Source organism: Polyergus mexicanus, unplaced genomic scaffold, assembly GCF_030449975.1.
Source record: "Polyergus mexicanus isolate NDT 795.1 unplaced genomic scaffold, iyPolMexi1.0 SCAF_3, whole genome shotgun sequence".
Taxonomy (NCBI): Eukaryota; Metazoa; Arthropoda; class Insecta; order Hymenoptera; family Formicidae; genus Polyergus; species Polyergus mexicanus.
The window spans coordinates 1,101,288-1,129,201 of NW_027223323.1; the positions used below are offsets into that span (position 1 = coordinate 1,101,288).

The 27,914-nt window shown below is 32.3% G+C and overlaps 1 protein-coding gene across 2 annotated transcripts in view; it reads right to left on the reverse strand.

Moving 5' to 3' along the window:
• The window catches only part of LOC138931612 (zwei Ig domain protein zig-8), a 106,905-nt gene that overhangs the window by 14,568 nt on the left and 64,423 nt on the right, over positions 1–27,914 (reverse strand). For both annotated transcript variants that reach the window (XM_070292564.1, XM_070292563.1), the window contains exon 3: positions 15,595–15,731. In XM_070292564.1, coding sequence (XP_070148665.1) covers positions 15,595–15,731 — 137 coding nt within the window. The remainder of the gene's footprint in view (positions 1–15,594; positions 15,732–27,914) is intronic.

Consider the following 27,914-nt stretch of genomic DNA (forward strand, 5'->3'; position numbering starts at 1 on the left):
GAAATTTACCGGATGCGAGTAGCGTTTCGAGCGAGGTTTCATCTCGTGTGCAGCACCGTGAGGAAGTATCAGCCGTTAACATTGGCCGATGTATTAGTGCTGGCAATATCGCGATAAGAAGTAAAAAGTATTATTTTTCGGATATCTAATTTACGATCGAGACATTTTAGTAATAACGGTTGCAATAAATGCGATATCGGAAGTGCTGTGCTAATAAATACGCTTACCGTAATAACTCATTGCAAGAATTAGAAGTGAAAGATGAATTAGAAAGATTATTAAATTACTGATATGACTATTGTATTAATATACGAACAACTGCAATATTAATTCTTTGCGCAAAAAATTTATATACCTCATTACTTAATTATCGCCATTTCAGCAGCTTATTTTAATAATGTTATAAGCAAAACGCATATATCGATAACTTAACGTTTATCTAATTTTTAATCGGCCATATTAAGATAAGATATTAATATTGTTTTCTCACTTAGCTCGTACAAGATAATCAATATTTATCTTTTATCTAAGTTTTAATGAAATATAAACGTTTCCTTGTCTTATACCGATAACTTTTCCTGTTAAAGAAAGAATTTAATCTATTTTATTATGTGTTCTAAATATATACAATATATTAAGTTTATTCTTGAAATAACAATGGAATTGGATACAAACGGAAGAAATACACGGATTCATAATTTAAAATTAATTTCTGATCATATTACTCAGTTTGCATGTAAAATCGCGAAGCGCTCTTCATGGTAAACCCTCGTTGTAAAGTGCGCGTTTCACCCTGTAATTTCTGCCCCGAGCGCGGGTGCGTGCACGCTTATATTTGCCGTTTAACTCGGTTAGGCTTCAGTTAGACCTATGCACCGGAATACAATAGGCTTCAGAAATAATTACGAAATTGCGAGAATTATTACTCAAGAGATCCTATATTCTTCGACATTACATCATACCAGCGCTTAGAGAGCTATTAAAACTCACAATGGCCCATTCATTTGGCTCACCGACCACTTGTAAATTCATTGTATATGTGCATATAAATGCAGACGCAATTATGATAAAAATTATATTGTAAATTATATAATGCTAAGGTATCTTATTATCATAAATATTTAAAATTAAAATTATAAATATTTAAAAGAGAAAATCCAAGAGAGAATATAATATAGTTATATTATTATTTTATTATTATATTAAATTCAAATCACATTTCAATAATTTACGTAATGATGATTTATAAGTACTTAAGATGTACAAAATATTCCTAGTTTTATTAAATTGGGTAATTTTCTTTAATAATTATCAGGAGATATATAATTTATTATTAAATGTATAATTATATAAATTGGAGTTGTAATATATTTCCAATACTAAATATATTATAATTTTAGTTTTACTGATGTGTGTCAATTAAATAGCTAAACTATATTATTACTATCTTTTATTTTGTAGAAAAGTTTAGTTTTTTTAAATAAAAAATTAGTCTATTTATTCTATTACCTAATAAAAACATTTTATTTGTTATTTATTTAATTTGATTACAATAATTTGACAAAGATTTGATAATAATAATTTTTTTTTTGAATAAGAAGATATACAAATTTTTTTCTGTCGATTTTTTAGCAAAAAAAATCATTACACTTTCATTTTATTTCATACTCTATTAAACTCAACTTGCGACATAATGTAACGATCGTCTCACGTACATATCGCATGTATACTTAATCAAGCCCGCCTGTGGAATAATTTCTGCAGTTATCGCGGGGATAAGACAAGCAGGAAAGAGATGAAATTTCAGCGATTGTCATCCCAATGTCATAGGACACGCAATAAAGCGCGATCGCAAATAAAGTAGTGTGCACCTACCATGTTATTCACAGAAGGGATGCCCTATAGGCATGGCGTTAAACGTTACCAATTCTACGAATGTACGAATAGATTGCAATTTCTCCATTGTATATGCGAGCACGCAAATAGCATTGCAACAGGTGTAACTGACATAATGACTTCTGCGTGATTTTGCCGCTTGCATTAGTTAACGTTGATAATATAAGTTAAACAATATTCCTATGATTTCGCACGTAGACTGCCTTATGCTCGGTGCGGTATTCGTGATCGATCACTATTTCACAAGTGGTTACAGTTTCACGAATCTGCGATTGTTTATGTTGGGCTAGGGTTATATTTGCCAAATTGATTCTTCCAAATAATTTTTAATACAAGAAATGTCGACTAATTGGAGATTAACGTGTATATTTAATACTTTTGAGTGTTTAAAATCTCTGCTAATTTGATCCATTTTTTTAATATAATTTTTGTAGTTATGTGTCGTCACCCATTAATTAATAACATTCTTGATATATCTAATCTAACATATACAATTAACACAATGACAGATGTCTATTGTGTTTATGCAACATAATTTCATGAAGTACAAATTCACAGAAAGCTCTTAATAAGTATCTATTATATAAATACAAACAAGAATTTGTAATTGTTCTTAATCAAAATAATTAATTTATTTCTATTTGTAAATTAATTGTTGACTATAAATACCGTTTTAAATGACATATGTAATGAAAAATTTTCTAATATTTTAAATTTTGTAAATTTTTATCGGGGATAAATATTTTTAAAGGCAGATATCGACAGCATTGTACCAAAATAAATTTAAAGAAATTGATTTTTATTAGAATTCATATAATAAACAGAAAAGTGCACCTTCTCTTCGTCGCAAATAACTGTAAAATATATGAAGTATGCAGGGTGAACATATTATGATGCCAATTTTATGATATTCTTTCCTCTTCCTAGCTTAAAATCCGTTTCGCGCAATATCTATTCTACATGGAATTAAGACATCCGCTTGTAATATATCTATTCATGTTAATTTATACATTGACAGATATATCTCTAATATATGTACATAAATGATCAACTATGTACATGATGCATCAAGGGCAATGTCTGGAACGAAGCGGCGCTGATAGCCGAGCTTGTATGGTCGATAAGCGCACATACGGATGCTATATATAGCAAGTGTATATACAGTTTAATATATGACACATCCATCGAGATGGTTAGGGCATATTCTCGAAGGCGCCCCGCTAACAAGCAACGTCGCCCCCCGCCGGGGGGGGTTGCTATGTCCGCCTGATGAGACAAACGATTGACCCGCGCAACGTGACGTTATATCGCTGCAGGTGTAACCGAGAATTTTGCCGCCGAATCTGTTACAGTTGCAAGCATGAAGCGTCTTTCAAAGGGACAATGAGGTGCCGCTAAACAGCGCAGACAGATCTGTACCCGAGCGGAATTTCAATTTCGATCGGTGAGAGAAATAGTTCGGTCGGCGATTCTGGGAAAAATCGAATACCCGCGGCACATCCTCGTGAACGATACTGTTGCTGTCACGAATTCGCGGCAGGTCTGCTCTCTATAGCTACATTTTTTCCATAGCTTCCTGTATTGAATGAGAGTTTACCGCAGTAATACTTAGAAGTAAAATAAAAGAAATATATAATAATAATATGGCATGTCTATGGAAAAAAATGTATACAGAGAATACGAAGCTTGATCTCAATTACAACATTGCTTACTTATTTTAATTATACTTATTTTTAATTTATCTTAATTATAACATTCAGTGTATGCATGATATTCCTAAAATAAAATTTTATACTTTTGAGCGATTTTATTGCGTGTTTTATAATTTATCTCGGTTTGTCCTTTTACGAAAATTAAATCTATTGACATTACGTGCATTATTAGAAATTGTAACTCTATAATTATGATCTAATACGTAAATCCTCATGGTAACGTATTTTAATAGGTAAAAAGAAACATATGGAGATAACGTTATAGACAACATTGTTTTTATACTAAATACGTAGCTAGTTGTTATTGCTGATAAATTTACAAGTAGATATCTCGGTGAAATAAAAGTATTTCTTCTTTATTTTTCTAGCGATATAAATTTTTATCGCAAGGAAAATGCAAAGACAGCGATGATAATGCTTTGGAGTCTGATGTTTTTCGAGATAAATTTTGACAAGCTTTCATAAAAATGACAGATCATATAGATATTTAAATATTACAATATTAGCTTTTTCAAAATGCTGCTTGTAATTATAATAGGAAACTCGTTAAGTTTTTCGGTAATACCTGATATGACAAATCTTCAGCTTCATTGTCTTTTTCATTCTGCGTAGATTATTATATATATGAATTCAATTATTGTATTTTTGTTGTAATTGTAAAATCTCAAGTTTCAGTTTTTGAGCCTGACCGATCACTTCGTTACATAATTCACTAAGAGAAAATAAAATCTTCATTAATACTAATTCTATTTTTTTAATATCGACTGAACCCCTCTTTATATCAGGTATAAGAACTTTTATTGTTTCGAACAAATTTTTTTGAATCCGTAAATATTTCAATATCTGATAATTTATCGATAGTATATTAGAAGATAATTTAGAATTAAGCTCTTTTAATATATAGTTCATTCCTTGTAAACTCTTATTAGCCCATATTTCTATGTCTGAAATAGATGACATATTCAATATTTTACGCGACGAATCAAATATCAACATATCGGTCGAGACACTGTCGCAAAAATATATGTAGTTTAGAAACTGTAACATAAATGTACTTATATACAAATATTACATGTAAGAAGGACAGAGATAGTAAACACAACCAAGACGCGAGTGTTGAAGGCAATATACAATTTTAAACACTATTTCAAGATCATTACCCGAAGAACTGTATACAATTGAAAATCCTCTGTTTGTTTAATTTCCAGTTTTAATATCCAGAAATAAATTTCTTCAAGTTCAACGGCTCAGGTCTATAAAGTATTAAAAATATTTCCGATGGTGACAAGATAATTAGGAGGCGGGAAGATCGATTATATGATATGAATAATACACTTTGCCTGCATTTAATTGCGATTTATATCTGCATTCGAGAGAGTCAAATATTCGAACTGCACATTTCCATCAATACAAGTAGTTCACTTTGTCTTAAAAGAACCACAGCAAAGCTAAAATAAATGTTCCGCAAAAATTATAGAAATGAAAGAACTCGTAAGAAACACGTCTGTGCTCGCATGTCTCGTTTTCACGTCTGGGAGCATATTAACCTTTTGTGATGTACGGAAATATACAAAGTCTGTTATTGTGTTCTCTGTTTACGATGAAGTTATTATGAATGTCAAGTCGTCAATATTATTAAGTTGCATATCATCTCTATCATTTCTCTTTCCAAAGCGTTTATATAAGAAATTCGATATAACTTTTTATTAAAACCTCTATTTTCTTATATATATTTATTTTTATTGCAATATATTTAATAATATGTTCTTATATGAATATATTCACACAGCACATTCATATTAATCTTTATTTTATCTAGTATATATTTTGATATTGCTATTACGTAATAGTTAATTTCGCTCATAATAAATAGCCAGTTTTCTATTGTTACGTTAATTGTTATTGCATTTATAGCGACATCGATATAACCACTTCCCAAAAATAAATATGATATCTGCGAGTTTACACATTTACAAAAAAATCCAAGTCACAATTTTGAAACTTATACAAATTTACAACTTTTTATTACGTAATAATTTATCATTTTAATAAATAAATAATTGTAATTGTGTTTGAAAGTACCGCTTTTGTCTCTAGAATAGTTCTGTGCTTAAAAGAATTTGCGCTATTTCTTCGGCGGTGGTTACTCCTAAACGTCAACAGCTACGTTGTGCGTCAAAAATTCCGTGCGAGATTGCACACATCCGTAAATGCTGAATCGAGCATTTCGAAAAACGATAGGAAATATTTTTGCGAAAGAAGGGGAAAGTATATGAATATTTACAAGAAATAAATCAAATAAATAGCGGAAATAAATCGAATGCCAATAGCGTATATTTACGGCAGCGATAAGTCGCGATACATTCGTTGACAAAATAGAACATATTCTGTCAATGCAATTCATTATAGAAATATTGAGATCGAAATATAAACACTTTAAATAAATTTTTTTCTATCATTTGTTTTTATGGGGAAATCATTAATTTTTATAAAGACATAGATTATGTTACTTTATGTGCACACATTCTAAATTTTATGGAACATTGAATTTCTACAATATATACAATTTCTCGATACCCTATTTATCCTCAGAATCTTAAAGTTTGTATTTTTTTTTTAAATTTTATCTACGGTTTCGACGATCAGTTTAAAATCAATTTCAATAAAAATGTTATAATTTAACGATATTATATAATTTAAAGATGTTATAATTTACGATACATTTGACTGCATCGGTAAATGTGTCTTATGATGCGAATGCATATACGGTGTCTTGAGTTATAGATACCGTGGTAGTGTAAGTCGAGGTCAGCTCTTGTGGCTCAATTATATCCGGTAGCCGCGTTGTCCTGCGTTGGCAACAAAAGCAAGACCATCGGAACAGAGTATCGATATATTGTCAGAGAGGGGCGATTAAGTGGGCCATTTCCGAGTGCTCGTTGCCCTGTCTATTGTTTCCGAGAGGGCCCATTTGCTGCTCTTGCCCGTATGCTCCCACTAGAATGAATCGGAAAACGAAAAAAACAAAAAAAAAAGAACGTACGATTCAATAAATTTTTCAGTGGACGCACCGGACTACGCTGTTCATACGCGTGATCATTGTTGTTACGTCTAATTCCTATATCGAATAAGAGCCGGATGAACAAATTTGAAACGTTTATATCGTTTACTATAAAATGCATTAACTTGCAACGCTAACGTGCTGGGTAACGCTGTGATTAAAAGTTTTACGCGTGAGATTAGTATTATCTCTTATCTGCCAGTTATATGGTATATATGTTTAATTCACGTCATTGTCACATTTTCGGTATTGAAATAATGCCGTATACACATTTGACATAAATATATCCACCAAAGTATATCGTCCGTGATAAATCGGTTAAGAATTTTTTATTGAAAATTAATTAATTCAAAATATCAATATTCCATCTGGTTGGTAATTAAATATCGTAATATCAAAATAATAGTAGTTGATCTCTCTTTTCTTAAGAGTCCATTTTTTTTAACCTGTCATGCTATCAATTAACCAAACCTTTGTTCAATCTTTTAAGCAGTTCTTTACCCCTCCCTTTCTATAGGATGAAGGATGAAGGATGAATTTCCTTATTTCGAACGAGAAAATCTCGACAAGGCTCGCTTTGATAACGCCCATTAAACGAAGTTATTTAAAAAGTACTTTGAGTGACACTAATTAAATGAAATTATCTACTATCCAACATGATTCTATCATGCATTAATATTGCTCTTATAAATTATTTCGGGGGGAAAGCTATTTTAACGTGTAATCAGAGATCATTTGTTTTATTTTGTTCCAAATTTTTTATACATATTAAAATTTTTATTAAACGTTTTGAGTGATATTTAAGTGAATAAAAATTTGATGGATTAAAAAAAGTTTTCTCTACATATGAGAGATTGCATAGCAACAATATGATATTTTCCAAGACGTTATGTTTAGTTGCAAAAGAATGGATATATAATAAATTTCTTTGAGAAATATCAAAAGTAATAATATAATATTGCAAAGTATATTATATATATATATGTGTGTGTGTGTGTGTGTGTGTATGTGCGCGATTGAAATAGTGCGTGTTAGAATAAGTACAGTTGCTAACATTTTGCAATTTTGTTAACCTTTTGCAATAAGTACAGTTTTGATACATATAAAATGCGAAATTGATCGGGCGATTTGGATCGCAAGCCGGTTGCGGAGATCAGTGACTTCGAAAGGAAGAGAAATATCTCTATATCCTTTGTGAGCATGAATTTATATGGACAAAGAACGCCTTTCTTCATCGTTACGGTCCAACGGTTATTTTACGGACGCGTAGCTACTGCCTCCATAATATCGGATTTCTTTATCCTGCAATAGAGTACCGCTGCCATCCGCATTCACACATATCTGTGTGTTACGTACTTATCTATACGCGATATAAAAGAGAGATCAAAGAATGGTGTTTTATGCTTTGTACGTATAACGTACTAAATTGAAGATACAGCAAACACGAATAACTCTTCGTATCCAATGCTTATCAAAATATAAAACATTTATTATATATATATCCATTTTTTTTTTTCGTTCACAAGTTTGTAATTGTTCAAGTGTTGTACGATCAATATCTCTTCATACAAAAAAAAAAAAAAAAAATTATATATCAATATGTGTAACGAGATAAACGAGAAAATTTTTTTTTCCATATAAATTTTTTCGACATTTTTTTGGAAGAGTTGTAAAACTATGAATTGTATTCAAATAATTTCAACTGAGATAATCACGTATAAACGGATCGCTTGTCGATAATAAAATCAAGATATAAGTTTACTACAGTATTTGTGATTTACGTACGTAAAATTAGAGCGATTAGAGGTATTAATTCATGTGATAAAGCGATCTCGTTTGCATAATCCTAGTTCATTAATTTATGAAGAAATTGATAAGGATATAAAGCGACTCGCTGAGAAACGATCTTGGAGATTCGGAACAAAGGGAATCCTTGGCTTTGACAGATTGATCGTTGATACGTATCGCCTTAAAGAGTGTCTTGACAGTGTCTATGATTGCTCTGGCAGTCAAGCGACATAGAGATATCAATGACGAGAAGCATATATTACGCGCATTTTCAATAAACAAATACTAAAAAACAACTTTTTGTGCATTTAAAGATGCAAGAATCAAAAAAATTTTATAAAAAGATTCTATTTTTAAAAAATTTCTGAGAATATCAAAAGGATATGGAGTAAAATATATATTCTTTTCTCTGACTTTGAATATGTATATCTCACAAAGAGAGGACAAATTGATTTGAGATACGATGTGTCTTCCGGTTTAACTCTAGGTAACGCGTGCAATATTCCGCCCTTGCATATCCGAGTTTACATATATGTATGGCCACTGCATTCTGCTTGTGCATTCCGAACGTGATTCTCGGTAGGCGTTCCGCATAGGAACGCCATCGTCCTTTGAAGGGATAATAAAGGGATGATTATCACGATTAATGAAATAATGTAGAGATATTGCTATCACATTGCATAATTATGTGGTAATAATTATCGCTTTAATATTTATAATTATTACGTAACACGTCAATTTATTTCCTTAAGTTAGGTCCAAGGATTAATATAAATTATTAATTACTTAATAATGTATGTATAATTGAAGAGATAAGCATAAAAATAAACTCTATATATCGCATACGGAACAGACAGGTTTTTAAAAACCAGCATTCGAAGAAAAGTCATAATAATAATACAGAAAGAAAAATAAATAATATAACATGTTTTACGATATAAATGTACAAGGATTGGAAAATAGAATAGAGTCTCAACCATTAGTTTTTGACATTTGCGTTTCGTCTTATCTTGTCTTGCGCTCAGCGTAGGCAAAATTACATGCAGCAACGAGAGGATTAATCGCCCGTTCTCTGAGACGCGGAAAGCGGGGGTTTTGCACTTAATCGCCAAATCTAAACTAACGAAAAGTGTCTTGGGATGGCCTGCACGCAGTATCTTCGTGCGCGCGCGCGCGTACGGGTTTCCAATTAAAAGTTGCTTGTTTTCTCGGCTGCGGCCTTCCCAAGTTTTCGACACGATCCCTCCTAGGCTGGTCCGTCGCGCAATTACCTCCGCCAGACGCTCCGCGAAAATTGGGTCGAGCAAACGTTTAATTTCTCTCCCGTCCCGTTCCCGACGTGACCAACTGTCATCTGTGCGCGATACAAAGAACCTATGTGACCCCGGTATCGTCATGCGTTCTCGATATCTATGTAGTTGAAGAATCGCCAATCGATCGTTATTGACGAATTTTATCCTTGAACTGTAACGGCATAATCAACGAGTTCATTTAGGTGACGTAGGTATCGATATCGAAAGAAATGCGACATGAATCGAAAAATAGTCCTCAAGGCTCGTTAAACTCTGCATTCTTCTTATATGCTAATGTCTATTTTACGTCAGAAACCATAAGAAAATGACGTTTGATGATATACGTAGTTTTCTTTCCCTTGTCTGTAATTTTATTATGCTTCACTTCTACTCATGGTCTCTTGGCACGACTTATTAAATTATATATTGCATAATGAGAATATAACGTTGCTATTAATAATGCTTAAAAAAAAAAAAAAAAATTTGTAGTTATAAAATTATATAATTGAAAAATTATTTTATAATCATAAAAATATTTTAATATATAAAAATTTTAATATATCAAGATTTTTTTTTTATAAGCAAATGATTATTCCATTAAGAATTCTATTTTAGTTCAGATTGCATAATATCAAGAATTTAACAAATTTCATAACACTAATTATTATTAAATTTGAGATTAGCACTCGACGAAATTCGTGCGAATCCCAGTTTAAATGTCTCTCTCCCGGTGAAACGCCCATTTGTCTGGGCACGAGGACGGTCCTCGGGCCATCCTTGTAAGCGTATACTGAAATCGGTGGCGAGCGTTTACGCCAGGACACCAGAGGATGGAGTCCTTCCGGTCACTTCAACTTTTGATGGCGGTATGCAATTGTCTCCGAGGCGTCATTCTTTCCCCGCTAACTCGTCGTTTCTCCGTTTTACAATCCCTCTTTCTCTCTCCCTCTCTTTGACTCCGTGGCGGTGTAATTAACTGCTGTCAGCGGCACGTGTGCTCCAAACGAGGCTACCGAGCGGCAGGGAATGAGGTGGTCTGAGGAGGCGCGGGCAGGTTGGTGAGGTTGTCGGTGGCGAGCGAGCACGAAGGAAGATAGCGAAGAGGGAGGGGGATGAAAATTTCGAGTCCTACCGCTTCTCACGCTATTGCGCCCCTCGACTGCCCCCTTCTTCTCCCTTCTTCTACCTAACCCCCTTCTCTTCTCGCACCCCGTTGTGATCACATTCTCGGTTAGGCGGCCGGATCGACGTCGGACTTTCACGCCCTTATCTATCCACTTACCCCACTTTGCTATCCCGGGCGTGAAATTGATCTCCGTTCCCTTGTTCACGTGTTCGTCCGACTAACGAAATTTCGAAAACTTTCTGGAAGTCGGAAAAAGTAGGTGTGTAAGATTAGATGTAGCGAGATGGGTATTGAGATAGTATTGATTGTGAAGCGCACTATAGAATGGCAAGTACTTCTACAACAGGAAATCCTTGATATAACGAATCTGAATAAGACACAGAGAGAGAGAGAGAGATAAGACTCTCTTATTAAGACATTTGAATAAAGCATAATAGAATATCGTTTGTACATGATGCACATCTCTGACATATAGCTTTCTTTTTAGAAAAACATATTAAAGCTTAGACTTCATATTTTGCTTTTTAATTCTTTTATATATACCTTTTAATATCAACGCTGCACTTTTTATGAAAATACAAAGTTACAAGAAAACCAATTAGTGTCGGGTCTTCAGATTTGATATTGATTAAAATTTGCCTGTCTCCTCTAGAATATTTTAATTTTGCAATGATTAATCGATTTTGAATATAATTTATTCGTCTTCTTTAAATAAATTACGTAAATGTGAAATGGTATGGAAAGTATTAGTCAAATGAAGAGGGACACTTGCACGGGTAATTTCATCGTGGTTATAAATTAACGCGCTGACAAATTGTCAAGAATTACGCTTAATTTGATTCGACTGGTCTGTGCCGAATCTGGCGCTTGCATTAGAAAGCAACTAGATTCCGTTCGCACGTACTAATAGTCGATGATGGAAGCGAAGCTTAAACTGTAATTATATCAGTGACTGTCGCCGTCGAGTGTAAAGCTGCTTCCATGTCCGCATGCAATTTATTCGTCGTTCTCATCTATAATTGGATCATTTCTGGCTTAGTAGTTTAACGAACGATGCAACATCGATATCCGACTGGAAGATGTCTAATGCGATTTAAATAATATGTATACGTTGATACATTTAACATCAGGATTAGATATAGATTGTTTAATCGTTTAAAAAATTTAAATATTTGTGGAATAGATATTTTTATATTATTATTGTAATTGGTTTATAAAGAACGCTTATATGAATAATATGTTTATTTAAAAAAAATATTTTGTTTTTTTATACAAATTTTTTAATTGATAGATCTGGCGTAGAAATGAAGATACATGATTTAAGAATGATATGATTTTATTATAATTTCTTATTCTTTATATTTTTTGAATTTTTAATATTTCTATTGAGATATCCTGCTATTTAAAAAAAAGTAAGTCATTCAAATTCTATAAAAATGAAATGTTCTTTTTAATTATTTTCATTAACATTATTTTTAATCATTTCCCGGTCAAGAATTTTATTAAAATCCTGATATATTATAAAAAAAGAAGCTGACATTTTTTGCTTTGTATCCCAAATATGACAGTAATATGGAGAACTCGCAATGAAAATGTTACTCTCTCTCTAGATAATAATAAAGTAAAATAATATTTTTACTTAAATGAGACATTATAAAACAAGAACCCTATCTAACATTTAATTTTTTTATGCGGATGGTATAGAATATATAAATTTCTATTATTTTTATTTCCTATGCAGCAACGTAAAATAAAAAAAAAAGGGGAGTTGTTAAAAGTCTTACGCGTATCTAATAATCATAACGCGTATTGATCATAATTTGTCGACCACGTGGAACTTGTTACAACAACGAACAGGAGTGAGCATTCAATTGAACGTATCCTATGTTTGAATGGTAATGGTCAACGACAGGTCAAAGGTAACCCGCGATACTCTCCGGTTTAAAGAACAAAGGAAATGCAATTCTCTCATGCAATTTCCTCGCTAGCGCCGAATGAAGTGGCGGAATTTGGCACTTCAAAGACCGCAGGAATGGCATTGTCGTTTCAGTGGTATCTACTTTTCATTCCGTTCTTGTTAGCTTTTTGTCGTGCTCTATCGATCGCGTGATGGTCTGGAATGAGACATCAACGCGTGAGACACATAAATCAAGATTACTGATATAAATTACATACCTATGGTATAAGACACATACAAGGTAATGAAATAAATTTTATTTTATAATAAGATTTTTTTATTGTTTTGATCGGAAAATTAGTTATTTTTTAAAATATTTATTATAATTTTATATTTCTTTGCTATGCTTTAAATTATCAGACTTATTATATTATGTTATACACCCAAAATATTTTTCCAAATTTTTTTCTCTTTTAAAATAAAATTTTCATAAAATTATCTTTTATATCTCTATTTTTAATTTCACTGCACAGTATATTATTAAATTTCTTTTATTTAATATATTATTAATACATTCACTAATATTGGAAATTTGTAGGATATTACAAGCAAAATAAAATTTGATATCATCCTTATATATTAGTAAAATACAGACAAATGAATAATAGAAATGATTTTACGAGAGATTATTGGCAAAACGTTAGCGATTCAATAATACCGTTCGATACCTGAGGTCTATTTTTTGACAATTTAACAAGTTTTAATCAAAAGTTATTACATACTACGTTTTGCGCGTGGATTGCCAGCGAATTTCGACACGGCTATCTCATCAATTTGTTGCGATGTGTGTATGATATCGGGCCTTTTCAAGCAAAATTGATTACCGCAGTAATTTATCCTTGTCCGGCAGATAAACGGAGGAGAAAGATTACAAATTGCACGCGTACTCTCTTCAATCATTTACTCTCGTCTCGGATAAACGCGATCAGTCTGATTTTTAACTTTCAAAAAAAATTCTGATTGTATTAATTGCTTCGCGTTATTTTGCCGGAACAATGTCAAGTGTGCACTCGTCGTCAGAGAAGCAGATAAAATTAATTCAGATTTTTTTTTTTGCAACCGCGTTAGTTTGATGGTCTCTGACAAAACGGCTAACCACCGTTGGATCGCTGTTGAATTTACCATGTAGACAGATCTAATTGGAATTGGTCGGCAGCGGTCGCACTGACAATTGCACAGCAACATTTCTGTTTATGCGATGATGATTATCATTAAATTCATCCTCTCTAATTGTCCGCAGTCGCATATAGCGTAAGGAAATGAATTGAGATTAATTTGGGTATATCATCAATTGTTAAATATGATGGATCCACCTTTATCGTAAAAAATTTTCTCTCTACCGCGTATTTTTATATAACAATATATTTCAATAAATTTTAATATAAACATTGCAGGCAGATGCAATAATGATTTATACTTTTTATTATATACTTTGTTCAAAATTTATTTTTTAAAGCTTGTCAATCCACTTTAATGACGCGCTATACAAAAAAGCTTAAAGATATCGCGTTTCTTTTTTTATTCATAGATATTGGAGGAATTTAATTGAGAGCAGTATTGTCTGTTGAAGATTTCTGACTTATAAATAATTAAAGACCTTTGATAAAGTTTCTTCGTGAAAAAAAATTGATTGAATCAAATTTTTAAAACCTATTATAAATTATTTTATTACACATTTCACATTGACAATCTTGCAAGATTTTTTATTATTTGATAATATTGCTCATATTGCCATTATCGATAATAGATTGATCTTATGAAGACCCTAATGTAATCCGTTTTTTACGCCATTATTGCAGTTCACTAGGTATAATCTATCCGATTCTCTTTATCAAGTCATCGTGAGGAATGAAAGAAGCAAAATGGAAGAAAGGGAGATCGGGATGCAATTTTTTGGCATTAATGTTGCAGGAGCGTTAACCATGAGCGATCGACTCGCTGAAAATTCTAGGTTTCCTCCCTACTGACAGCTATTTTATATTCCGTGCTGAGAAACGAAATCGCACGTGAAAATTTCACATATTTTTTACATATTTCTTTCGATATATGACGAAAGTCATATGGCACAAACGAAATGTTTTAAAGAAACTTGAAAACAGAAATCGCGCAGAATTATAGAATTTTGATATATAAATTAATTCTCATGTAATCAACGCAAGATTTAATTTAGCGGTCGAAATTATTTTTGTAAGAAATCACATAGAGACACTAGTAACATGTAATTGTGTTAGAATAGATAATTAAATCGTTCAATATACGTAAAATTCTCATAGAATCAAAATGTCAAATGATATATATTTATATCATATTCATAGAATATTTAATAAGCGATAAATAATATAATATATGCATTTACTTAAATATTATAGGTAATATTTTTCAACTTAATAAAATCTGTCATTTAATATATAAATAACAAATCAAATTTTTTTAAATTGTAATTGTGCTACACTGGCAAAACGATTGCCTTTAAATCATAATTAGCATTTTAGCAATTTTCTATCTACTTACAGATTCTACGTATCAAGATGATCAGGCGCGTCTCATAGGCATAAATATACATATAGTCGCGTATAGTTCTATATTAGTCGCGTATAGTAATATTGCTAAACACAAGCTAAATTTCCTCCATGCCTATCGGCCGCATATAATGCACATACACGTACTGCATCATGTGATGCCCATATACGCGCGCTTTTAGGCGCGTATACCCGTATTAAATGTACATATTTGCGCGTCGTCGGCTATGTATATGTACTTACTATTCCGGGATTGTTGAATCGACAGGGCAGTATAGCGTTTCCGCTGCTTTGTGCTAAAACATCCTTGACGGATTTGGATCTCACATAGGGGTCAATGTCGCTTTCCTTCACCGATCCACTTCGTTCGATTGCACCGTCTATAAATATTCAGTAGAATTTAAATGTTTATATTTTTGAAAAATAATTTGCGGAGAAATTTATATCTAAAAACTCTTTCTCATAATGGATACTTGAAATGTGTCTTAGAAAATTAATTATAATAAAAATAATTACATTTTATATAAATTATAATTTAATTTAACATAATTTAATAAAAATACTAAATTTTTTAATCGTCTTAATTTATTAACACTTGTAACGGGGTCACTTTTCGCGAGTGCGTGGATAAACTCGGTCGGGATCAGGGCTCGTGAAAAGGTGAGACACACGAAAGATTTAGATATTGTCTTTATTTGCCTCTTTCGGCAATGGTCGATTTACAATAGTGAGCGCGCGGCGGATGATGCAGCGCGCTAGATGCAACGGGCGTTCGTTATTCGGTGCGTGATGTTCGATATATATCGAACCGCGTATAATATTCGTAACCGTGTTTATTTTGACGGCACGCTAGACGCGCAAGAAATCTGGCGCGGTCGGTCGGCGCGTGTACGGCAAGGCCGTGTTTATTTTGACGGCGCGCGAGACGCGCAAGAAATTGGGCGCGGTCGGTCGGCGCGTATACGGCAAGGCCGTGTTTATTTTGACGGCGCGCGGAATAGAATGAACTATTAGGCGGTAGATATTTCGGCGCGATAATTATAATTATAGTATTATAATATTAGGATTAGTGTGGTCGCGGGATTAATCGCGTGTTCCCAGTGGTCGGGGAATTCGAGCGGAGATCGAGTACCCTCGACCGGGCGGAGAACTCTCCGTCCCTGCTTCCGTTCGCGGAGTGGAGGAGAGCGTGTCGGAGTCGAGAAAACTCGACGGGGCAGCGAACTCGCAAACCCACGATCCGGCTAGCTGGAGCGGTTGAATGATAGACCGTAGTCTCGGAGAGCGGCGAACACTCCGCTCTCGTCGAGTCGGTCGGATCTGTGTCAGGAGTTCGGAGACTGCACGGAAGCCGAGAATGCTCGGCGGAGGCTGCGAACTCGTCAACCCCACGTTCCGTCGTTGCTACGACTGTTCAGGATCGGTTTCTGGTATCTCGGAGCGTACAGCTCGAGCGGATTCAGGAATCGTTCTGGTCCCGAGATGCCGAAACGCTGTCTTCTTATACCCGAGCGTCTATCGGTAATTGCGTCGTTCGCCCCCGGGTGGGGATAACGACGCGTTGTTTTTCGGCGGGTAAATCACGGTAAACGCGTCGCTTCCCCTGGGCGAAACGACGCGGAGTTTCGGCGGGTGACGCTCGGGATCTTCCGGCAGTGCTCGGCTATGCTCGGTCTTCGGCGTACGGCGGCCGTATAACGGCCGTATAGTTGTTTATCACAACCGCGGTTTTGAGAGATTAAAAAAGGGCGCTAGGCGCCTCTGCCACTGCCCGGCTGGTGTTCGCCGGGCGGCAGACTTCCGGCTGGCTACGTGCCGGGTAACGATGGGGGGTGCATCGTTACACACTATTAAATATTAATTTTTATAAGCAACTTTAATTAAATCTTGTAATTTATCATTAAATTATTGATGTCCCAACATATATTTATAAAATTAATGTTTAAAATAAATAATTAAAGTAGTTATAAATAAATATATATATGTATGTATAATAAAATTGAATTTAATAAAAATAATAATGTTAAACTAAATATGTATATTTTAATTTATTAAAGTATTAATTAAAATGTATTATATTGTATATCGATTTTAAAATTTTTTAAAGTAACGTTAATTAAAACTAAATATTCGTACTTCACCACTTCGGATCGTTGGTGAATTTCGATGACAGTTACGTAAATTAGACCAAAGAGACAATCAATTTTTTTAATCAAATAATGTTCGCTAAGTCTTTAACCATTAATTTCCTTGTTCTATATTCGTTAATTGAAGATGGTTGTTAAATCGTTTCTAGCTTTAACAATCCATTTAAAGATAGTAAATGGTCAAGAGAGTGGATTGTCAAACTAACAGTTTAGTAAAAGTTTTTGTAGAATTCGAAATTGGAAATAGATTTCGAATCGGAAGAAAAGGTCAAGAATGTGTCGAGCATCCTAGTTATTTTTGGAAAAATTCAGAGATAGATTTCGTAAAAATTTATTACAACGTGTACTAAATATAATTAATCGAGGAGAAAAATTAATATAGAATTATTAAAAATATGCAAGATGTATGCCATAAATATTGAGAAAGAATTTATCCGATACTCAGATATTCGATTACAAAATAAATTCCACTTTTTGTAGTAAAAAAATATTATTATATTGTATAATACGATTTATCGCATTACGTCATATAATGATAATAATGTTATAAATAAAATATATAAGTATACTCTTAAAGAAAATGGATATTTTCAATATTTTGTTTCTCTAATTCAATTAGTAATGAATTTCAATAATAAGTACGTTACATAATTGGCAAACATTTTTCCTCCATTGGATAATACTTCAAATTTCATAATGTTCGCAAAATGTTTATTGCATAAAAGGATTATTAATGTAATTATTATATTTAACAATAACACGCGCAAATAATATAGCTTATTTTTAAACGCGTAATATTTGAAATTTAATTGTGCTATTTTTTACTTGTTAAAATTATTATTTGATATCGAACATATTTATAATCCGAATATAATCCGTGAGATATAACAGGTCACATACGAGAAATAAGTACAATACGTGCGTGTGTTTCATTAAAATTTCATTATTAATACATGAGTTCGCGCAATTATTACATATTGTTTCAATCATAAATAATTTTACGATGTTCTTTTCTTTAGCGAGGAGCTGGCTATTTTTCGTGTATTTTAAATTTACATAGTATTTTTAATAGAAACTTTTCGTTACAAAATTTGTATTTATAATATCAAAGAACTTTGGCGAAGAAAAATATGTTTTAAAGATATTTAAGAATTTTAACGAAACTTCGTTCTCTCAATTGAATCTTGTCTTAATAAAAAATTTAACGTGGAACTTAATTGCTAAGATACTTAACGTTGAAAATTACAATTAGCAGATTGAAATTTAACTCGCCTGTTTCTGCTTTGTTAATGCTATCGGCGTTGCTACGGAATTCTGACACGTGTGTTTTCATTATTGCAAGAAGTCATTTGAGCAATCAACACGCGCATGTTTGGACTAAAGCGTTCCAGCTTTCCCTCTGGTGTCTACACCTATCTACATTCAATATAGACTGAGGATATTGAAGATTATGTTGCCATACATGTGTATGATTAGTTCAGATTAGACTCAACTGAATCGGTAATAGCTGCGTAGAGTATTACATATCACGCCAGTTCGCCTTCGAGTTCGCATTCATGTATATTGCAAACAATGAATAAAGAGACAAGAGGAAATTGTGTTCAAACGTTACGTTCTCAGTAATCTCAGCGCTGTATGTTATCCGACACAGCGTACTAAAATAGTGGGCGAACACAGTTAGCTATGTATATTGGCGCAATGTCGGTTCTCTGCTATCGATAAAGTATTTATAATAGGTTTACAAGATGATATCTCTCGGCGTCATTACGAGGATAATATCGTGATATTATGAACACAGAGTATGTAATCAATTATACGCGATCGGTACGGAGGATTTTAATGACAAAGAAATTTTTTCAAGAGTATGTTATTGAAGCGCACTTAAAGATGTTAAAGATGTAAAATGTATATATTGAAGATGCATTTTGCTGCGTTGACTTGGCATTACAAGAATTTCATAGATAAAAAATTAAATCCATCGATATGATTTAACAAAAAACTAAAAAAATTAGTTATAAGCGACACAAGCAGTTAAAAAAAAATAATAGAATAGAATAAGAATAAATTTGCAAAAATGGTACTGTAAATACTATAAATATTGTAAATGTAAATGCTATATTTTTTTAATAGAAAAAATAATTAATTCAATTAATTACTAAAAATCTCTCGACGCGAATAAGAAATAGAGTTTAGAATATTTTTAATTTTTAAGCTTAATTAAATATTTTAAATAAGATGTTAATTAACACACAATTAAATTATCGTTTCACTTATTAACATTTTGTTAAATTAGTAAGAAAAATAGCTTATACATGAATATTTTTATTTTTTATTAAATATATATTATTTCGTGTTGTACGTGTTTTCTCTGGAAGATAATCTTTCTCCTGCCACTTCTTATTGATATTTATCTTGCTCGGTCAATGAAAACGTGGTCGTCCGTTGACTTTAATACACGAGCGTCAAAGTGCGAACGGTCGAACGAGCAGGAGAATGAATTGGCGAAGATTCGTAAGTAGGTGTCGCAAGTTTGTTCCGCGCTTCGGTATTGCCAGAGTTCAACTCCGCTTCGGAAACAGCCGAAACTTTTTCACCGTGGATTGATTCGTTTCCGGCGCTCCATCGTACATATCGCGCTTTTCCGCGATTGTGTTCCATGTCGCGGAAACTCGTACGGTTCTCTCTCGATTTACACTGTGAATCGCTTTCCAAGGACAACAATGCCGTTTTGTGGCTTGTCCGTCCGTGTGTCGTTGGTCCCCCGGGTTCATGCAGTTTCCCCGGACCAGGTTACCGTCTTGTAACGTATGTGCAACGACTTCGCGAGCCACCGATCGTAAACCGAATCGCGTCGGTCCGAGAATATTATACGGCGTCGACGTCGCGTCGAGTTGTGCCGGTGACGTTTGGCGCATCGAATGGCTTCGCAAGATCGAGAAATTCGCTTTCGGTCGAGTGTCGACGCTAGATGGAATTTTTATGACCGAATGTATTAAAAATATTATATCGCTCGCGCGCGTGCGATGGGACAGCCAGTTTCCGTGTCAGCTCATTCGAAATGCATTGGAGAATGCCTATACGACTGCGTGTACTATGTATCTCGCAGTGATGAAACATTCCGAAAATGTTATTTTATCGGTGTGGAATATCGCGAGAGAGGTAACTCAAATAAATTGTCTTTTGTGATGTATTTGTCGCATGACCGAATCTGAAAGAAGGAAAGATAGCGATGGTTTTGGAGTATCTCGTATACTTCGTAAAATTTTCATATATAAGCTGACAATGAGTTAAGTTCGTTCTTTTTTAATATATAATACGACACATTTTAGTATGTTATTAATAGCTTTATTGAGAAATAGCACGAATATGAATAATTTACTATTTTTATTTAAAAATGGAAAAATTTTAAAGTTGATTTAAGAATTATTTGTAAAAAATGCGCGATATATATAGTATATGTCCGCAATACAAGTGTAATGAAGCCCTTGTAATTTTCGAAATACATAATTACACAGAATAGCCAATGTTGTCGGAAATTGCTGTGTTAAGCTACACTGCGTGTTCAGAAAGTATAAAGCGCTTTTAGATATACATTACATCGCCGTCGCGCTTATGCATATGCAGGATGATAATTTGACAACTCGAGATATTTCATGCTATATATTCTCCACTATGAGATTACTGGCCTTTTAGTACATGAATATGTCGAAACTTCCCTTGTCGACCTTCCATGTACCAACTTCGAACAGTGTCGTAAATCGAAGTATAGGCATCATGCGGAATTGTTATACAGAACGTTGCTATGTCGTAATATTGTAGCAAAGATCAAGAAATGTCAATAGATGATAAATGATGATAAATATATACAGGATGGTCTACGTAAAGTATTACAAGCTGTTTTTTTTTTTCGAAATTAATAAAAATGATAAGAAAATTCTTTTTTGAGAAAAAACAATTCCTTTCATTTTTAAAAGAATAGAGCCATATGGTTTTGTCTTACAATATAAATATGAATATTATTAGGAAAGAAAACATTAATATTTTGATAAAAATGACAAATGATCAATAAAAATTTATATATATATAATATATAAGCATTGTATATTTATTACGATCTGACCGTGTATTTTATCAATATGCAAGCTCAATATTTTTATCATGCGTTATTTTCAACTGCAATATTTACATTTTGATATTACTTATTATAATCTTTTTACTATCTATCTTAATGGAATCAAAGTTCGAGTCTTGGAATACAGATGTATTTTATGGTTCACACATATATCAAGTTGACGACGTTGCCCCATGATATAGCGCGACAGATTATTACACCGATGGCACAGGTGTTGCTTCTGGTTGCTTGTCAACAGGTTTGCGCATCGCCTGACTCTGTATGCGGTCAACATTACTAGTAAAGCATGTACGCGAACATATGTAACAATATGCCTCGGATATGGTTTTATTGAAAATAATTTTCATCCACTTACAGTTGATTACAATTTAATGTTAAGATAAATTGATTAAATTTTTATTAATTAATATAATTACTATATAAATAATTTTATAAAATTATAAAATAATTAAATTATAATATTGTATTATTATTAATTTTATATTAATAGTTTATATGTGCCAGCGTGTATACGTGTGTAAGAAAAAATTTATTTATTATTATTTATTTATTTAAGTGACAATTTGAATATTTCGTAAGTAAAAACTCATTGTTTTCAAATAAAACTCTTCCGAGACTTTAGAATCTCGTGATTCTAAAGCGTAATTCTATTTTGCTCTTATTGTTAGCAGTGACAAATTAGTGATAGAATTTTCAGAAAAGCTGCAGGAGAGAGAAAATGCAATTTAGAATGTCTCAGTAATGCAAGCAGCTCCGTAAGCGAAAAGGTGACGTCGCGAAAAAGGATGGAGACAACCCCTTGCGGCTTGTACATGCACGGCGAATCTTAAATTCCGAGCCTACCGCGATAATCTCATTTCCTCCACCCCGCTTTACTTCCGAATAACCGAGTGAATAACTAGCGTAATTGCCGGCGACCTAGTTGCAATCGACGCCGGTGGTTGCATTTCGAATACGACAGCTAGCGGGATAGAGAAGGCATGGTATACATACTGAAGGCTGAGGGCGACGTATAAAGGGCTCGCCGTTACATTGCGCGTCAAGATTACACTTCGCGATTTCGTATCGGGGGATTAATCATCCGCTCGCGCTTTAATTACGATCGCCGGTGTTTTACGCGCAGTTGCGGTATACGCGCGAATAATTGCACAAAGTTACTTGTCTTGCAAACGATTGCCATGCACAATATTATATATATATTTATGTAAGTAACTCAGCGTTCAGAATTTTCCCCTGTGTGTGTAGCAAATCTTTAATATATACGAGAAGTGAAAGAGAAAGAGAGAGAGTATATAGTATTATATAGATTTATATATGATAAATATATTTTAACGATAATTGATTTTTAATTCACAATAATTTGATACAAGTTATGAATAAAATGAATCAATTTTTAACTGACGATAAGATGCGATATATAATAAAAATTTCCAGACACATATTTTAAAAAAAAAACAAAGATTATTTTAAAATATAAATTATATAATTTTTTAAAATTGGATGATATAATTTTATTTACACGAATTCTCGATTCTTCTGGTCATTCTGCATATAAAATTGTTAAGGTATATATTGATTATGAAAAAATGTATGTAAACTTGATTGGTAGATCTATTTTGACGTAACAAAATATGAATATATATTTATTCGATAGATCGATAAATCGATATATTGATAGATCGATATATCGATAGATCGATATATCGATAGATCGATATATCGATAGATCGATAGATCGATAGATCGATATATCGATATATCGATAGATCGATAGATCGATAGATCGATATATCGATAGTTCGATATATCGATAGATCGATAGATCGATCTATCGATATATCGAACTATCGATATATCGATCTATCGATATATCGATATATCGATCTATCGATCTATCGATCTATCGATCTATCGATCTATCGATATATCGATCTATCGATCTATCGATATATCGATCTATCGATCTATCGATATATCGATTTATCGATCTATCGATATATCGAACTATCGATATATCGATATATCGATCTATCGATATATCGATCTATCGATATATCGATATATCGAACTATCGATCTATCGATCTATCGATCTATCGATCTATCGATCTATCGATATATCGATATATCGATATATCGATATATCGATATATCGATCTATCGATATATCGATCTATCGATATATCGATATATCGAACTATCGATATATCGATATATCGATATATCGATCTATCGATATATCGATATATCGATCTATCGATATATCGATATATCGATAGATCGATATATCGAACTATCGATATATCGATAGTTCGATATATCGATCTATCGATATATCGAACTATCGATATATCGATATATCGAACTATCGATCTATCGATATATCGATCTATCGATATATCGATCTATCGATATATCGAACTATCGATATATCGATATATCGATCTATCGATATATCGATATATCGATAGATCGATATATCGAACTATCGATATATCGATATATCGATATATCGATCTATCGATATATCGAACTATCGATATATCGATATATCGATCTATCGATATATCGATCTATCGATATATCGAACTATCGATATATCGATATATCGAACTATCGATATATCGATATATCGATATATCGATATATCGAACTATCGATATATCGATATATCGATAGATCGATAGATCGATATATCGATATATCGATCTATCGATATATCGATATATCGATAGATCGATATATCGAACTATCGATATATCGATAGTTCGATATATCGATCTATCGATATATCGAACTATCGATATATCGATATATCGAACTATCGATCTATCGATATATCGATCTATCGATATATCGATCTATCGATATATCGAACTATCGATATATCGATATATCGATCTATCGATATATCGAACTATCGATATATCGATATATCGAACTATCGATCTATCGATATATCGATCTATCGATATATCGATCTATCGATATATCGAACTATCGATATATCGATATATCGAACTATCGATATATCGATATATCGATCTATCGATCTATCGATATATCGATCTATCGATATATCGAACTATCGATATATCGATATATCGATATATCGATCTATCGATCTATCGATATATCGATCTATCGATCTATCGATCTATCGATCTATCGATCTATCGATATATCGATCTATCGATATATCGATATATCGATCTATCGATATATCGATCTATCGATCTATCGATATATCGATCTATCGATCTATCGATATATCGATCTATCGATATATCGATATATCGATCTATCGATCTATCGATCTATCGATCTATCGATATATCGATCTATCGATATATCGATCTGTCGATATATCGATCTATCGATATATCGATATATCGATAAATCGATAGATAGATATATCGATAGATCGATCTATCGATCTATCGATCTATCGATATATCGACCGTTAATATATGAAAGTTCCAGAGAGAATCCTTTAGATTGATACAGTGGTTTATTTCTGCGAATATATATTTTTGTAATATTGTATATATGAGGCAGCTTTATTAAGCGTACATTCGTAATATAATAATGTATGCGCAATAAATTTTAAAAATAAGTGCAATTGAATTCACTTTGCGAAGGGAAATTGTCTAATCTACGCCTCGTGCATATATACGATCTTTCATGCATTAATACATTTGTGCGCCCTGTCGTGATTCTATCGCTCAATTGATCAACTTCAGCGGTTAAAGTTGCCGACAACTCACGATAGAGACACGATCGATAACGAAAGGGCTTTGACCAACGTCGCACAAAGGTCTCGTGCGCACATAGGAAAGCCGTCAGCGTGTCTAAAGATCTATTTAGACGAAACGGTTTTTAATACGTTACGACAACCATTATTTCGAAACTCTTTCAAAACCGTTTCGAAATTCTTTTCGTAATCTGCTGATTTAGGGCAATGATTCTAGATAAATCACTAATTTCAAAAAATGATTTGCCTATTAGCGGAAATTTAATGAAAACTGAGATAAGATCTTGATATCTCCATTTTTTTTCTCCAATTTTATAACTGAAATATAAAATTTTCATCAATGTATCGTAGAGTGTTGGAAAATTCTGATATGTACAATGTGACATATATGTATATTTGATACGCATTAAAATATATATAGGAGTATATTTTAAAAGTGAAATTCTTGACAATAGGATCAATCTTTTCTTGTACAATATAATATAATATTACACAGCACGTTATACAAAATCAATTTTATATTATGTTTCACAATATGCCGTATTTTATACATATATTTTATATATATATATATATATATATATATATATATATATATATATTTTTTATAACATATAAAACTTATCGATATTGTAAAACATCGCGTTTTATAAAAATATTTAAATGGAAAATAGCGTCACATGTAATATGTATTACAGCTTCGTGCGATAAAATCTCAATAACAGTTGTTATCCAAGGGATAATATTCATATCTGTTCGAGTTTTTAAGCTGAAATGTTTTGCTAGAAAGTTCAAGCGTTTTAACTGATCCGACGTATAATATTGTGCGAATATAATTGAGTTTTCATCGAAATACGTATCTGCTGTAATTCTAAATTGACGTTTAAAAAAGAATATGGATACACATACTTTTTATTATATATATAACTACATATCCTGTATCTTATTTCACAGAATACTGGTAATTCGCGTGCGAATAATATTTTTATAGACTATCGTACAGTTTACGAAAGATTCGAAAGGTAAATCGAATGAACTTTCTGATTATCGATGGATATAGGTTTTGTACGAAATACATCACGCTTGTATCTACACAATTCGATATCGTGCGATCAATCTTTGTCCTTTAATAATAAACTAGTATAGCAAATTAAATAGCAAATTAATCAATAAACATAAAATATAAACTCAATTAATGATATTTAAAAAAATGAAAAATGATGGTAATTTATTTTATCTTTTCTTCTTTCTCTTTTTCTCCATCTTTTCTTTTTCTTTTCTTTGCTTTATTTTTTAAAATTTTATATAATTCCTTATTTTGTATTATTACAGATATATATAGCGACTACTAATGATAATAATTTTCAAAAGATACCGATTTTACTTGGCTTCATTCGATATAAATTATTATTGTTTGGTAATAGCAGGGTTTTGAAAATAACTGTTTCTGCAGCAGTGATAAATATACTATATAGGTTGAAACGCACACGATACCGATGTAATCAAAACGCCGTGATACCATTTCAAATTGCGCTACGATTAAAAAATTATGACGATGGGATTCGATTTCGTTTCCTCTCGATTTTCTTACAATAAATTCGCAATTAATGGGATATTAAATTCTTTGACGTTGGCTTGGCTTGCATGTCTCTTCTAATAAATCAGACACATGTTATTTGCACGCGAATGGAATCAATATTATTTAAGTTGCAGGTATTTGAATCTAAAGACGATTTTAGACGATCTTAAAAAATTAAAAATAGAATTCTATTTATAATTTTATGTGTAAAATCCGAAAACATACATATTGATATAATTATAAATAAATATACATATATTGCTGTAGTTTATTTTTGTATTAAAAAAATTATTAAATTAACAACTTATTTTGTTTAAAAAAATATTTTACATGCTATTTTACAATATAATTTTGTAATATTGGAGGTTAATTCTTTTTTATCGCTATTTTTATGCTGAAAATATAATTTGTATTAATAATTTTGCAGTTGTACAAATTTATATGTCAAAAGTGTTTCGTTAAATTGGAATGTTCGTGTTGCGGTTTCGTTCCTAATCACCGCAAGTCCTATTATTGACTATAGCTGCTAGGAAAGAAACCACTACGTGCTCCGCAGTAATTAACTCCTACTAGTTTGTCTGTGCAAAAAGCACATTGCGCGATGGCAGTTAGTTAGAGGTAATTTACTAATCTAATTGACAGCAACTTTATCATTTTATCATGAAATAATTAAGCCATCTTTTCAAATAAAAATGTATCCAAAAAATGTGCGATATAAATAGAATATTAATTCAAAGACTCCATAGTAAAAACGTTTTAGAATTATTGTTTATTAAATATTTCTTAAATTCTAATTTATTGTTTAAAAGAATTATATTTCATTAATAATTTTTTCATCTTGATTTTGTATTCTTAACAGAGATTTTGAGACGGCAATTTTCGGATTTTAATGATAAAGTTGCAAACAATAAAATTTTGGAAAATAAAGGGACGATTTTATTTTGTAATGTTC